This window comes from Mauremys mutica, chromosome 2, assembly GCF_020497125.1.
Source record: "Mauremys mutica isolate MM-2020 ecotype Southern chromosome 2, ASM2049712v1, whole genome shotgun sequence".
Taxonomy (NCBI): domain Eukaryota; kingdom Metazoa; phylum Chordata; order Testudines; family Geoemydidae; genus Mauremys; species Mauremys mutica.
The window spans coordinates 246,369,546-246,383,217 of record NC_059073.1 but is presented as its reverse complement, the minus strand read 5'-3'; the positions used below and the strand labels follow the sequence as shown (position 1 = coordinate 246,383,217).

General features: G+C 42.8%; 1 protein-coding gene across 5 annotated transcripts in view; it reads right to left on the bottom strand.

Annotated features, from left to right (window-relative positions):
• Nucleotides 1-13,672, bottom strand: part of COL28A1 (collagen type XXVIII alpha 1 chain) — a 120,507-nt gene that overhangs the window by 34,480 nt on the left and 72,355 nt on the right. For all 5 annotated transcript variants that reach the window (XM_045006860.1, XM_045006862.1, XM_045006859.1 and 2 more), the window contains 2 exons: nt 3,697-3,765; nt 1,756-1,824 (listed from right to left, as the gene is read on the bottom strand). In XM_045006860.1, the coding sequence (XP_044862795.1) occupies nt 1,756-1,824; nt 3,697-3,765 (138 nt within the window). The remainder of the gene's footprint in view (nt 1-1,755; nt 1,825-3,696; nt 3,766-13,672) is intronic.

Here is a 13,672-nt window from a genome sequence, read left to right as displayed (position 1 = left end):
AAATTTGCTATTGCCCAAACAAAAAATGGGCACTGTACTTCTGAAAAAGATCAGTGATTGGCACCACTGAGACAGATTTCAATGGATGGAGAAAACAGTTACTGGAGTGTCAAGACAAGTGCTACATTGCTAAGAAAGAAGGATTCAAAACTTAACTAGTTTAAATGATTATATAATTCACTAATCATCCTGACACAACTCACTGGACTCTCCAAAATTCTAGGGTCAGCTATGCATGTTCAGCCACATTATTATAGTAATTGTCTCAAATGCAAGGACAAAAATCTTATTTCAATAGCCCACATTATTAAATGTGTTTTTCAGTGGATCATGGTCACCACCTTAAAAACCCTCAGGAGTAAAACTATTACCGCACATCTCAAAAATACTGCATGTTTTGAATTTATCTCATAATGGGATAGAGGAAACATTTAAAGTTGTGTACATACATGACTACTCCTCTAGAGAATGTTTTGGCTACCTCAGATTCTTTCTCCTATAACTGAAAAAAATGTGAATTTGCACAAATACTGTATATTCTGCAGATTATTTTTCCTGCATTTTAGATGCATTTCAACCACTGAAACATTTCCACTTGGTTTGGCTAATCTCCTTGCTACAGCTAAACCCACTGTAATGACCAGATTTAGTCAGATACATTCCACATAATATATTATGTAACCATTGCCAACTGGGTGCATTTCTCAACACAGCTATGCTAGTGCACCTCATCACTAGGAGCTTAATCCTGCAAAATGCTGAACATGCTATCCTTGAAACAGCAACGCATTTAAGCATACACTTAAGCGTGTATGTACTCCCATTGATTTAGAAAAACAGGTTGGCACTTGGGGTGTTCTCCATTAAGGCCCTGGCCATTAAGAACTTGCTTCCCTACCTTTCTTCATAACAGCCAGTTTGTTAACCCTCGAAGTGCACTACAAGGTTCACTATGCTCCCTCACTCATAAGAGATGGCTGGGGCTTGATACCGGGGGCGGGGAGAGGGACTGTGCCGGAGGCTGGTTAATTCTGTTATATTTATGTTGTCTCTGGGTTATTTGATTTAATCTGGGGGTAAATGACAGGCCTGTCAGTGTATTTTTAAAATATGCTAAAGAGTGCTCAGAGCAATGAATGGACACCCAGGCCTGCCGAGAGAAATTCTGGGCCCCTGTCACTTCTGGGACTGCCTACACAGGCCCACGGGGCCCCCAGAGTGCAGGGCCTAGAGCGGTCTCACGCACATAGGTGCCCTGTGGTCCACCTATTTAAAAGGGCCTGGCACTCCTGGCCACGGCTGCTGCAGCAGCCAGGGGCCCCTGGGCCTTTTTAAATCACCCAGGCCCCTGGGCAATTGTCCCCTTTGCCCCCAATGTCCGGGGGCCTGTGGACACCCTCTTATTATAGAGTAGTAAAAATCCAAATAAATAAATAACATCTTGTAAAACTGAGACTTACTTTTCGTGGTTAAAAAGTATTAATCGGACAGCAGACATAATTCAGATTAATTTAGGTGACCAATCACACACCACAAATAATAAAAGGTGACTAGTTGAAGTAAATAATTCATAAACAACCCATCAACTTAGGGGTTAAATTCACAACTAATATTCACAGAGATTAATTCAACTGGCTATATTAAAACTGCCCTCTACACTGAATTTACGCGCAGCAAAAAAGAAACAAAGAATCTCTGCAAAAGATTATTTTAAATACAGATCTCTTGGCTATACATCATGTTAAATTTGGTTACCTTGCTTCCTTGTATGCTATCCCCTTGAGGGCCAGGTGGACCTGGCAAACCCTTCTGTCCCACAGTTCCCTGTTAAGAATTGTGCAGCAAAAAAAGAAGGATTAGTTTGAGGACTCTCAATTACTAACATTACTCTTAATCAACACACATTTACCACAAGCAAAGATAAGAGTAGAAGCATTTTAAAACTGTAAGGGCTTGTCTACACTAGCATGCTAAATCGGCACTGCTCTCCTGTGGACTTCAGTACTCCACCTCCCCGAGAGGCGGAAGCTAAGTCCGTGGGCGAGTGTCTCCTTCTGACATAGGGCAGTGTAGACTCCGGGTTAGGTCGATGTAAGCTACGTTGCTCAAGGAGGTGATTTTTTCACACCCGTGAGTGACATAACTTACATTGACTAAGCAGCAGTGTAGACCAGACCTAAGATTCTGACCCTGATTTTCCTCTGGTTGACACAGTTTACACTGAGGTAGTTCTTGAGTCCTGTATACACCATGGCAAGCAAGGGAATAACTCATCCCAAAGTTTATGAATGAATTATACCAATGAAGCCGAGCCTGATTTTCCATTGTACAAAGTGGGTGAAAAACATTCTGATGGGGTAGCATTGTATGCTTGCTCTACACACATGTGCAACTGAATATACAAGGGGCAAAGCAGTGGAGATATCAGATCCTCTGTAAATACAACAGATGGGCTGTTGTACACATTAACCTGTTGTGTGTCACATCTCCAGGTATTGTGACACATCTGGTGGGGCCTGGGCATGCTGATTCAGAGTCACATTCTGCCTGGTCCTTACACAGTGTGGGAGAAAGCTGTAAGGGCCAGGAAGAACTACAGCCCTGTGCTTTAGGAAATACAAGGGCTGTTCTCTCCCTATTTCCCTTGGGTCTCTCAATACATAGAATCATAGAATCAAATTGTCTTAGTCCATCTTACTATTTTGTTGTTTCTCCAGTACAGTAAATGGAGTATCTCCAATGTTGTGTGAAGTGCCAGTATTCTGCAGATACTATTTAGAAGTGCTGCATAACTCAGATGTCTTAAGAATCTTTATATGCAGCTGTTTAGCTCATGAATCTTCCAGCTGTTAGCAACCACTGAAAAGTAGTTGCTGTGGTTTGTGGCAAGAGATGTGCAAGGTTGTACACAGATTTATTTTTAGGTTGAGTTTGTATAAAATATAGCATGTTGGTGAAATGACTATTTTGAGACCTGGGTAGAACATGCTTCAATCAGGGCCACAAAATTCTTAAGATAAAATGATTTTTCTCTTTCCATTTAAAACAATTTTTTAATTCTGTTATTCCCTATTAAGTTTAGTGTAAGCAGTATATTTTCTGACACTAGTTGTTGCTAGCAATTTTTGTTCTCAATCCATATATTACTATTTTTAAATATAGTTTGCCGTGTTGTAGCCATGTTGGTCCCAGGATATTAGAGCAAGAAAGTAGGTGAGGTAATATCTTTTATTCATTAATTTGGTGACTTGGGTTTAGATTTAATTGGGCAAGAATTGCTGGTGTGTGTGTATATATATATATATATATATATATACACTTTAAAAAGCCTCCTCAAAGGAAACTCCTAAAAAGAAACAGCACAGAAATAAACAGAGGCAAACACAGTCTGTGTTACTAAATTTAATTAGCGGCTTTATTGGTTTGATTATCTATTCAATTGTAAGCCCCAATCTCACAAACACCTGCATGTGTGCTTAACTTTAATCATATGAGTAGTCCCATTGAACTCAGTGGGATTCATCACATGCATAAATAGGTACAGGATCAGGGCCTGTATCTTTTAGGCATGATTCTGATCTCAGTCATACCAGTTCAAATCCAGTAGTCAAAGAAGTTACACCAGTGTAGGTGAGGTCATGTCAGGTCTCAGGCATCCATAAAGATCACAAATCTACAAAATGGACTCGGACAAACCTTTGGACCAGATATTCCTATTCCCCTAGGCCCAGAAGGTCCTGGCAGTCCCCTTGCTCCAAGCTCTCCCTGAAAAGAGAGACATAAATCAGTTCTCATCTAGTAACTAACTCATGAACTGATATACTTGAGGTAGTGACCATTCTTTCATTTAGAACTTTATTATTGTATTGTATTTATTATACATTCCTGAAAAAATCCAGGATGAGACAGTCAGTCAAGCTTATATGATATCTTTAAGCGTACATAAATCTAAGTGTATGCTTAACAATTCTGTTTAAGATAAAAAAACAAAATGGGAATAATTGTACATAAAAATTACCAGGGATGTGAGTCAGAAGCTATATATGCCAAAACACAGATCATATGACAGCTGTTCAATGTCATAACTAAAATGTCTTGGTTTTAATTCAGTTCCTAACTGACAAAGGCCCACACCACCACCATTACAGCTGGTACTTATTTGCTGCTTTGTCTGTCACAAAGGAATGAATAGGCTTGAAGAAGGTTATACTAACTTTTTACCTCCTACTGGGGAACTCTGCAGGGCAGACTTGAATCATACTGGTGGGTTGCTGTAGACATTTATACTCTTATACTGTCTGTGATGTACCTATTCTGAAATTAAAGGACTTCAGTATCCAAGGCTGTCCAATCAACACCTTTTGTGAGAAATAAATCCATTTATCAACAGTTTTCATTCAGATAGAAGATTAAATCATCCGTTTATTTTAACAGTATTGCTGAACTTGTTAAAGGTGAATTATGCATACCCTCATTTCTTTTTGCAAGGGGTTCTTTTTGGATATTGTACATGTTCTTCATTGGCCTGTTTCTAAATCACAAAGATGCATTTGTCCTGAGAGCAAGGATATTGTTTTGTAGTTCTTATTAGCTTCACAGAAGAGAAGGAAAGGTAGGAGTTTGCAAGTTTTTGTTTTGTTTAGCATTTAGGCATGTTGAGTCTTATTTTAGCTCTCTTTTCAGCATGAGACATTATTGTAAAAATGACAAAATAGCTATAAGATGAGCAGATCACCACTGGAAAATGTATGCTGGTTTGAAAAAAGAATAGAGTTTGTTCATATGGAGTGAATAACTGAAGCTGAAAATTATGAATACGTTTTAGTAAGAAATTTTCTTTTAGAACTTATAACCTGAATGCACTTATGTGTTTGTGCATGCACAAGCAAGAGAACAAAAGACAGTGTGTTGCTAAGCTACTAATCATTCTATGTATTAACATCAGGGATTGGAAAAGCTACTGTACTTTTAGGGAAACTAAAAACCTGTGATAGTCCTATGGCTTTCACAGACAAAATTCAGTTAACAGGGTATAGGGTGACCAGATGTCCCGATTTTATAGGGACAGTCCCGATTTTGGGGTCTTTTTCTTATACAGGCTTCTATTACCCCCCACCCTCTGTCCTGATTTTTCACACTTGCTGTCTGGTCATCCTAACAGGGTACCAGTTAGAACATTTCAGTCTACATGTACTTGCTTAAAAAAACATGTTGACATGGCCTGTAGAGGGAGCACCTGCATTAGGATAACCAATGTTACACTGTTTCACATAGGAGGCTTGCAAATCCATGTATCAACATCAGTAGATGGGTGAAAGACGGTGTGACATCAAGTTGGCTAAAACAGGAGGAAAACAAATGTACAGTGTTTTCATTCTCTAGCTTTACTTCGTCTCCTTGGTGATCTTCCATAATTAAACTCCTCTCTCCAAAATTCAACAACTGGTTCTATTTGAAATACCCCAGATCCAATCGTTAGTAGGAAACTACTTCATTATGGATTGTCTTTCTGTAGCCATGATACTCGATTTCCTGTTTCCTGGTAGTGTTTTGTGTACCCCTAACAAGTGCCAGAGATACATATGTGCGTTGTAAATGTTAAAATGTGCCTGAACCAAAAGCCCAAATCTGAAGGACTTTGGGATGTTTGAAATTTCAGTGTGAGTGATGTGATGGTCTTATTGGCCTGAGTTTGAGTTCAAGTTCATCACATCACCTGTGAGTGGCATAACTATAGGTAAGCTATGCATGTGTTCCCAAATGGGTACCACACAGTATTATAGGATAGACTATCTGCACATACACACACCTCTCTGCCTCCCCCGTCGCCCCCGCAGCCTGTAGACCACAAAAATCCCTTAGCTGGCTGTAAGAAAATTCTTCTACTGCAGGCCACAGGCTGCCATGTTGAAGACCCCTCCCAAATCTTGGCAGAGGTGCCATGTGGGAGGCAAGATGGCGGTGACAGGGGAGTCCTTATGATGTACAGTGCTATGGGGGATTCGGGGCTACTGTGAGCTGCAGAACATATGTAACTCCTGGAAGCAATTGGGTGGGTAGGGGATATATGACATAACTTTGAGCACACACAATATAGTGCATTTTTTAACATGAATATGATTAGCTCTACAATGAAAACTACCAATTTTCCACTGAAAAGCTTTAAACTCTCATTGCAGGGGGAGGAAGGGTAAGGATGGGCTTTGTTTTCTTTAAATGATACAAACAAGGAAATGTACAGGTAAATATGATCCAACATATAGGCAGATACAATGATCACAATCTCTCCAGAGAAAAAGCATCATAGGTGAATGTGATATGCAACAGTATAGTTTACATTTGCTACTGAACAGTTGGTAAAAATCAGTTCTATATCCCCTACAATTTCTTAATTCACAGCATACTTCCCAGGTGGTGTCAGAGGATCCTGTTTGTGTTCTCTCACTTTTTTGCATTTTTCTGACAGAACCTCAATTTTCTTTAAGGGCCTGATCCAAGCTCATTGAAGACAGTGGAAGGACTCACTCGCTGGTTTTCACATTTAGAATTTGGAACAGATTTAGTACTCTATTTACTATTAGATATGTCTTTAATTCATTTTTTCAATTCTAGACAAATGATTATTTGACAAACAAGCAGATTAAGTTTTCAATGTATCTATCCCCCTCCTGTAATTAAAGAAAAAAATAAGCTGATTTTTTAAAATATACTTTGTAAAGATGACAACTACCGTCAGAACATATATGAAATTTCACTCCAGAATGATTCCCCACCATCATCTTCCTCCTGTAGGCTGAATAATGTAGCCCAGACACTCTTGGCTGTAATACAGGGGTGGGCAAACTTTTTGACCTGAGGGCCACATCTGGCTATGGAAATTGTATGGTGGGCCATGAATGCTCACAAAATTGGAGGTTGGGGTGTGGGAGACAGTGAGGGCTCTGTTTGGGGGAGCAGCCTCTGGGATGGGGACAGAAATGAGGAGTTCAGGGTGCGGGAGGGGGCTACAGACTGGCCCAGGGGGTTGGGATGTGGGAGGAGGTGAGGGCTCCGGCTGGAGGTGCAGGTTCTCAGGTGGGGATGAGGGGTTTAGGATGTAGGAGGGTGCTCTGGGCTGGGACTGAGGGGTTCAGAGGGTGGGAGGGGATCAGGGCTTGGGGCAGGGAGTTGGGGCACAGCAGCAGGTCAGGGGCGAAGGCTCCAGGCGGCACTTACCTCAAGCAGCTCCCGGAAGCAGCGGCATGTCCCCCTCTCCGGCTCCTACACGGAGGCGTGACCATGCAGCTCTGCGTGCTTCCCTGTCCATAGGCACCACTGCCCCTACAGCTCCCATTGGCCATGGTTCCCGGCCAATGGGAGCTGCAGAGCTGGCACTTGGGGCAGGGGACAGCGTGCGGAGTCACCTGGCTGCCCCTAGGCATAGAAGCCAGACGGGGGATACGCTGCTGCTTCCGGGAGCTGCTTGAGGTAAGCGCCGCCCAGAGCCTGCTTCCAGGAGCCGCGCAGAGCCACAGCACGTGCAGAGGGGGGCAGGCCCCTGACCCCGCTCTCCAGCGGGCGCTCCAGGGACGGATTAAAAGGCCTGATAGGCAGGACACAGCCCGTGGGCCGTAGTTTTCCCACCCCTGCTGTAATACAGTGATGTGTATTAATTTCTCCCCGACCCCTTTTAAAAATAAACATCTTTCTTAGAAGCAGTTTGAGTTGTAAAGCCATTCCTTACATTTGATAAGTGCAGTGCATTTGTTTTCTATGTGAGCAGCAGGTAAGATTCCCTGGGTTGTGTAAATGATTGTGTGATATGTAATATGTTGTAAAACATCATTTAGCAACTTTACCTGTGTTTGGTATTTTTTAAACAATGTTCCAGTGGGGGAAGGAGGTTGTGTGGATTAAACAGTATTGTTGTGAAAATGAAATAAGCAGAGAGTGCACAGGAGGGGAAACATTCTGTCTCGTCTTTTCTGGATTTATTTCTGAGACACAGGGGCCAAGGTCTGGATGATATTCTTCCTGCAACTGCTTCTGGCTTCATCATTCATACACTAGGGACCGTACTGGTGGTTTTTGCATTTCCTCTGTTATTTAGTGAGAGTGGCAGTTCGCCTCTTTCTAACGTTGTGTTGTCTAGGATGTAAATTTCTTTAACCTTTGCTTCAGTTGGCAGAAGTGCATTTATATCCATTTGTAATTGAGTACCAGCTTCCCATGCCCTTGCTGTCTATGCTTTAGAAAATTTGGTGCTGTCTATACTGAATGCATTCCACATGTTTCAACTTTGTTTTCATGAGAATCAGATCTCTGTTATACAAAATTTCTATTCTGTAGTGTACACATATGTGAACCATCTCTGAAAGCAGGGAGAACAGAGCTGCAATTCAGATGTATGGAACATTCTTATATAATGGTACTCAGTGGAATTTCAGATTGACTAGCATGCAAATTTATGACCGAGTCTCTTTTGTTAAGCAAGTGTGCTTTTTTTAATGGTAGAGATGAGTGTACTGTTCTTACTCATTTTTGTGTGGGGGTGTGTGTGTGAGTGAAGTGGGAGGTCCATTGTGCCAAAGTTTTATTTCAAATCTGACAGTTTATAAAAATTGTTACCAAGTCTCCAGTTTCTGGGCTCACCTGGGGGGATTCTGGCATTTCAGATAGCTTTAGGTAGGTTACAGAGTGGGAAAAGACAAGAAATCCTACACTTGTACATTCAGAGGGGAGAAAAAAGATCAGATCCTTTGGTCTCTTTCTTTCTTTCTTTCACTATCTGCTCTCCAGTCAAGTTTATTATAGATGCACTGCACCAAAGTTACAGATGTATTATCAGGATATTACCCCTTTGTGGTACAATGGTCCCACATTGCAACACTTAGGGTACGTCTACACTACGGGACTATTCCGAATTTGCATAAACCGGTTTTGTAAAACAGATTTTATAAAATCGAGTGCGCGCGGGTGCGTCCATGGTCCGAGGCTAGCGTCGATTTCTGGAGCGTTGCACTGTGGGTAGCTATCCCGTAGCTATCCCATAGTTCCCGCAGCCTCCCCCGCCCCTTGGCATTTCCGGGTTGAGATCCCAGTGCCTGATGGGGCAAAAATCATTTTCGCGGGTGGTTCTGGGTACAGCCTCACCCCTCCCTCCCTCGCTGACAGCGGCAGACAACCGTTTCGCGCCTTTTTTGCTTGGTGAACCGTGCAGACGCCATAGCACAGCAAGCATGGACCTGCTCAGCTCCATACCGCAATCGTGGATGTTTTAAACACCTCGCGCACTCTCGTGCAGTATATGCTGAACCAGGACCTTCGAACCGAGGCGAGTAAGAGGCGGATACGGCAGCGCGGCGATGACAGTGATGAGGACGTGGACACAGAATTATCTCAAACCGCGGGCCCCGGGAGATAATGGGGCAGATTCTATCCATTGAACGCCGATTTTGGGCCTGGGAAACAAGCATTGTGTTGCAGGTGTGGGACGATTCCCAGTGGCTGCGAAACTTTCGCATGCGTAAGGGCACTTTCATGGAACTTTGTGACTTGCTTGCCCCTGCCCTGAAACGCCATAATACCAAGATGAGAGCAGCCCTCACAGTAGAGAAGCGAGTGGCGATAGCCCTGTGGAAGCTTGCAACGCCAGACAGCTACCGGTCAGTCGGGAATCAATTTGGAGTTGGAAAATCTACTGTGGGGGCTGCTGTGATGCAAGTAGCCAAAGCAATCACTAAGCTGCTGCTACGAAAGGTTGTGACTCTGGGAAACGTGCAGGCCATAGTGGATGGCTTTGCTGCAATGGGATTCCCTAACTGTGGGGGGGCGATAGATGGAACCCATATCCCTATCTTGGCACCGCAGCACCAGGGCACCCAGTACGTAAACCGGAAGACCAGAAAATAACAGTTGGGGATGTTGAAATGCCTGTCGTTATCCTGGGGGACCCAGCCTACCCCTTGATGCCATGGCTCATGAAGCCATACACAGGCAGCCTGGACAGTGGTCAGGATCTGTTCAATTACAGGCTGAGCAAGTGCAGAATGGTGGTGGAATGTGCATTTGGCCGTTTAAAGGCGCGCTGGCGCACATTACTGACTCGCTCAGACCTCAGCCAAACCAATGTCCCCTATGTTATTGCTGCTTGCTGTATTCTCCACAATCTCTGTGAGAGTAAGGGGGAGACCTTTATGGCGGGGTGGGAGGCTGAGGCAAATCACCTGGCCGCTGATTACGCGCAGCCAGACACCAGGGAGATTAGAAGAGCACACCAGGAAGCGGTGCGCATCAGAGAAGCTTTGAAAACGAGCTTCATCAATGGCCAGGGTACAGTGTGACTGCTGTGTTTGTTGATGAACACCCAACCCCCTTGATTGACTCAGTCCCTGTAAGCAACTCCCCCTCCCCCTTCGAGTACAGCTTACTTATGCAAATAAAGTCACTCTCATTTAAAAAGCATGAATTCTTTATTGATTCATTATAAAAAGAGGGAGAGAAGTAAGGGTGTGCTTTGGGAGGAGGAAAGGAGGGATGGAGAAGGCCATTAAAAAAAAAATTCAGAGTAACGACATCCTTCTGGTTGGGCTGTCCACGGGGGTGGAGTGGGCGGGTGCACGGAGCCTCCCCCACGCGTTCTTACCTGGGTGAGGAGGCTAAGGAACATGGTGAGGGGGGAGGGTGGTTATACAGGGGCTGCAGCGGCACTCTGTGATCCTGCTGCCGTTCCTGAAGCTCCACAAGACGCCGGAGCATGTCAGTTTGATCACGCAGCAGCCCCAGAGTTGCATCCCGCCACCGCTGATCTTCCTGCCGCAACCGCTGATTTTCCTGCCGGTCTTCCTGCCGCCACCTCTCATCTCGGTTGTCCCTCCTGTCCTCACGTTCACTGGCCTCTTTCCTGTAATTTGAAACCACGTCCTTCCACTCATTCAGATGACCTCTTTCATTGCGTGTAACTTCCATAATATCCGAGAACATCTCATCTCGCGTCTTCTTTTTCCTCCGCCTTATCTGTGCTAGCCTTTGGGATGGAGGAGGAACGCTTGAAAAATTTGCAGCTGCATGAGGGAGATAAATATTTAGAAAGATACATTTTACAGAACAATGGTTATACTCTTTCACAGTGAAAAGCACTATTCACCTTACATAGCACATGTGATTTCCCTACAAGGTCGCATTTTTCATCTTAATAGTGCCTGCTTGCAGCTCTTGGGTTACAGATCTCAGACACAGGTCCAGGTATCAGGATTCAGCTTGCATGCGGCCATGGTAAGCCACTGTCTCAGTGATTTACCCCTCCCCCCCAACGCATGGCTAATACCACGCTAGCTCCCTGCTAATCAACAACCTTCCCCCTCCCCCCCACCCACTGCTTCGGAACAAGGATGCCTTGCCCAGAAACCTTCTGCAAAGGCTTCTGGAGTACCTACAGGAGCGCTTCATCGAGATGTCCTGGAGGATTTCCTCTCAATCCCCGGACATGTTAACAAACTTTTCTAAGTAACTATACTGTCTGCGAATGCGTCCCAAGTCCTCAGGGCAAATCAATCATTAAAAAAGGCTTGCTTAAAAAACACTGTTTGCTATTTGCAAAGGTACACTCACCAGAGCTCCCTTCCATGGCGTCATTCTCTGGAATAGTTGCTTGTGAGGGCTGGGAGCAGGGTAATTCCGTCAGGGTGATAAAAAGCTCCTGGGTCATAGCCTTAGAAATTCTTTCAAATACTTTTTCATTTCGTCTTTTGGAACGCAGTTCTGCTTACAGCCATTCTCTTTGGAGAGAGTCAACCTTAGTTTAATTAAATATTTCATTTTGATTGGCTTAAGATATACATCCACCTAGTTGGAGCATGAAACAAAAACTATTTTTTAAAAATTAACAATGTAAATAAGTTAAATTTTAAGTAAAATATCCTTACTCTAAATTTTTAATTCAGGCCATATAGATAAACATATTTTTGAATTTCTAGGTCTGAAATATATAGCATCATGCTGTTGTAACCCACACACCTCCTGAGTGTAATGTTCTGTACCCGCTAGTGGCACTGAGACCACTAAGAGATTAATAAGTCTGCTCTACTGCCTTAGCTAAGGGCCAGCGAGCTTTTAGCTCATGCAGTAGAGGCTCATGCATTGAGCTCCAGAGGCCCCAGATTCCATCCTGCCCACCGACAACCAGGGTCTGTCAGTATTACACTGTGATATATTAAGGACCAATAATACTCCTGTGGAACTTGGTGAAAGTTTTGCTACTGACTTTGATGTGACCAGGATTTGGCCTTAAATTAATTGCTTAAAATGCAAAGAGAGTTACTCCTTTAAGGTTCTTTGCTATACAGCTTGCTTGGACCAAGGCTCCTACATTCTGTATCCCATTGCTACTGAATTCCATCATAAATTTTGGCCACATTCAGATAGCATAGGTGGGTCCTTGAATTTCATAAGCAGCCTCTGTGACTTCAGTCGAAGCCTGCCTGAAGAGATCAGATCTCAGATTCCAAGCTTTTGTCTGTAACCCTCTATAACACATGGCTCTGAATGTATTGTAAGAGATCCCCGTCTTTTAATAATTTGAAAAGACAACCTTTATTGCAACTCATTTTTATCAGTGTACTTCTCAGAACCAAAACTATACAATTCTAATGTTTTATATAAAAACATGGAATAAGTCTACAAAAATATGAAGGTGTGTCTAATTTACATGATGATTCCAATCCTACCTGAAGTTTCCAATAAATGTTTGAGAATGTTGCTGATTTACTTGCCTTTGCCAAATTCTTTTGTCACTTAATTCACTGAGGCCTGTTTGTATTTAATAGCCTTCTATGGAGATTTCCAAATAATTAGCACTTGATTTGTTAAAATATGGATTATATCTTAATACTTAATTTTGACAGGTTTAAAGCTACACTTAAATTTATGGTAGGACATTTTCCATTTATCACGCATTTTGATAAAGTGACATGACCTGGCATAAGTGACTACATGCAAAAATAGATACATCCTTCAGTGAACATTGCAGAATCTCTATGCATTAGGTGGAAATCTATGAATTAGTTCTCATTTCTGAGCTGTTCTAGACCCCAATCCTGCAACCATTTACACATGTGTGATGCTGGCAACTGGCAGGTGCAAGCTCATGCCAAAGCCCCAGGCCAATTCACTTCTGTGTTAGTATAGATCAATATGATTGTTAATTGTATACGAATATATTTGGTATTTAAACATCATGACAACTAATTATGTTACATGAATTGTTTTCATTTATCTGTATCCTTTTATAATATAATGGCAAACATTTACATTGTATAGACCCGGTAACTAAATAACCCGTCAAACAAGAAAGAAGCCTTGTGTAATGAAAATAAAGAACTTTAACAGGAAAGTACTGATTCATGCATATTTGAAGGCAAGTGGTCACTGCGTGTGTTCACTGCGCTCTTCTCTCTCCATCAATCAAAGAATGAACCCTCTTGTGTGGTGACCTTGTCAGCTTGTTTTCTCTGAGGAGAAGTTCTAAGTATGGATTCAGAGAAAGATCCTGCATCTCTGGGCTCTATGGGTTCTAACGGGGCAGAATAACTGAACAAGAAGACTGAGATCCCCAGAGTTATTCTGGGTAAGCCTGAGACACTTTTGGAAAACTGGCAAATTACTACATCTCTGCTACCATTTGGAATTATGTACA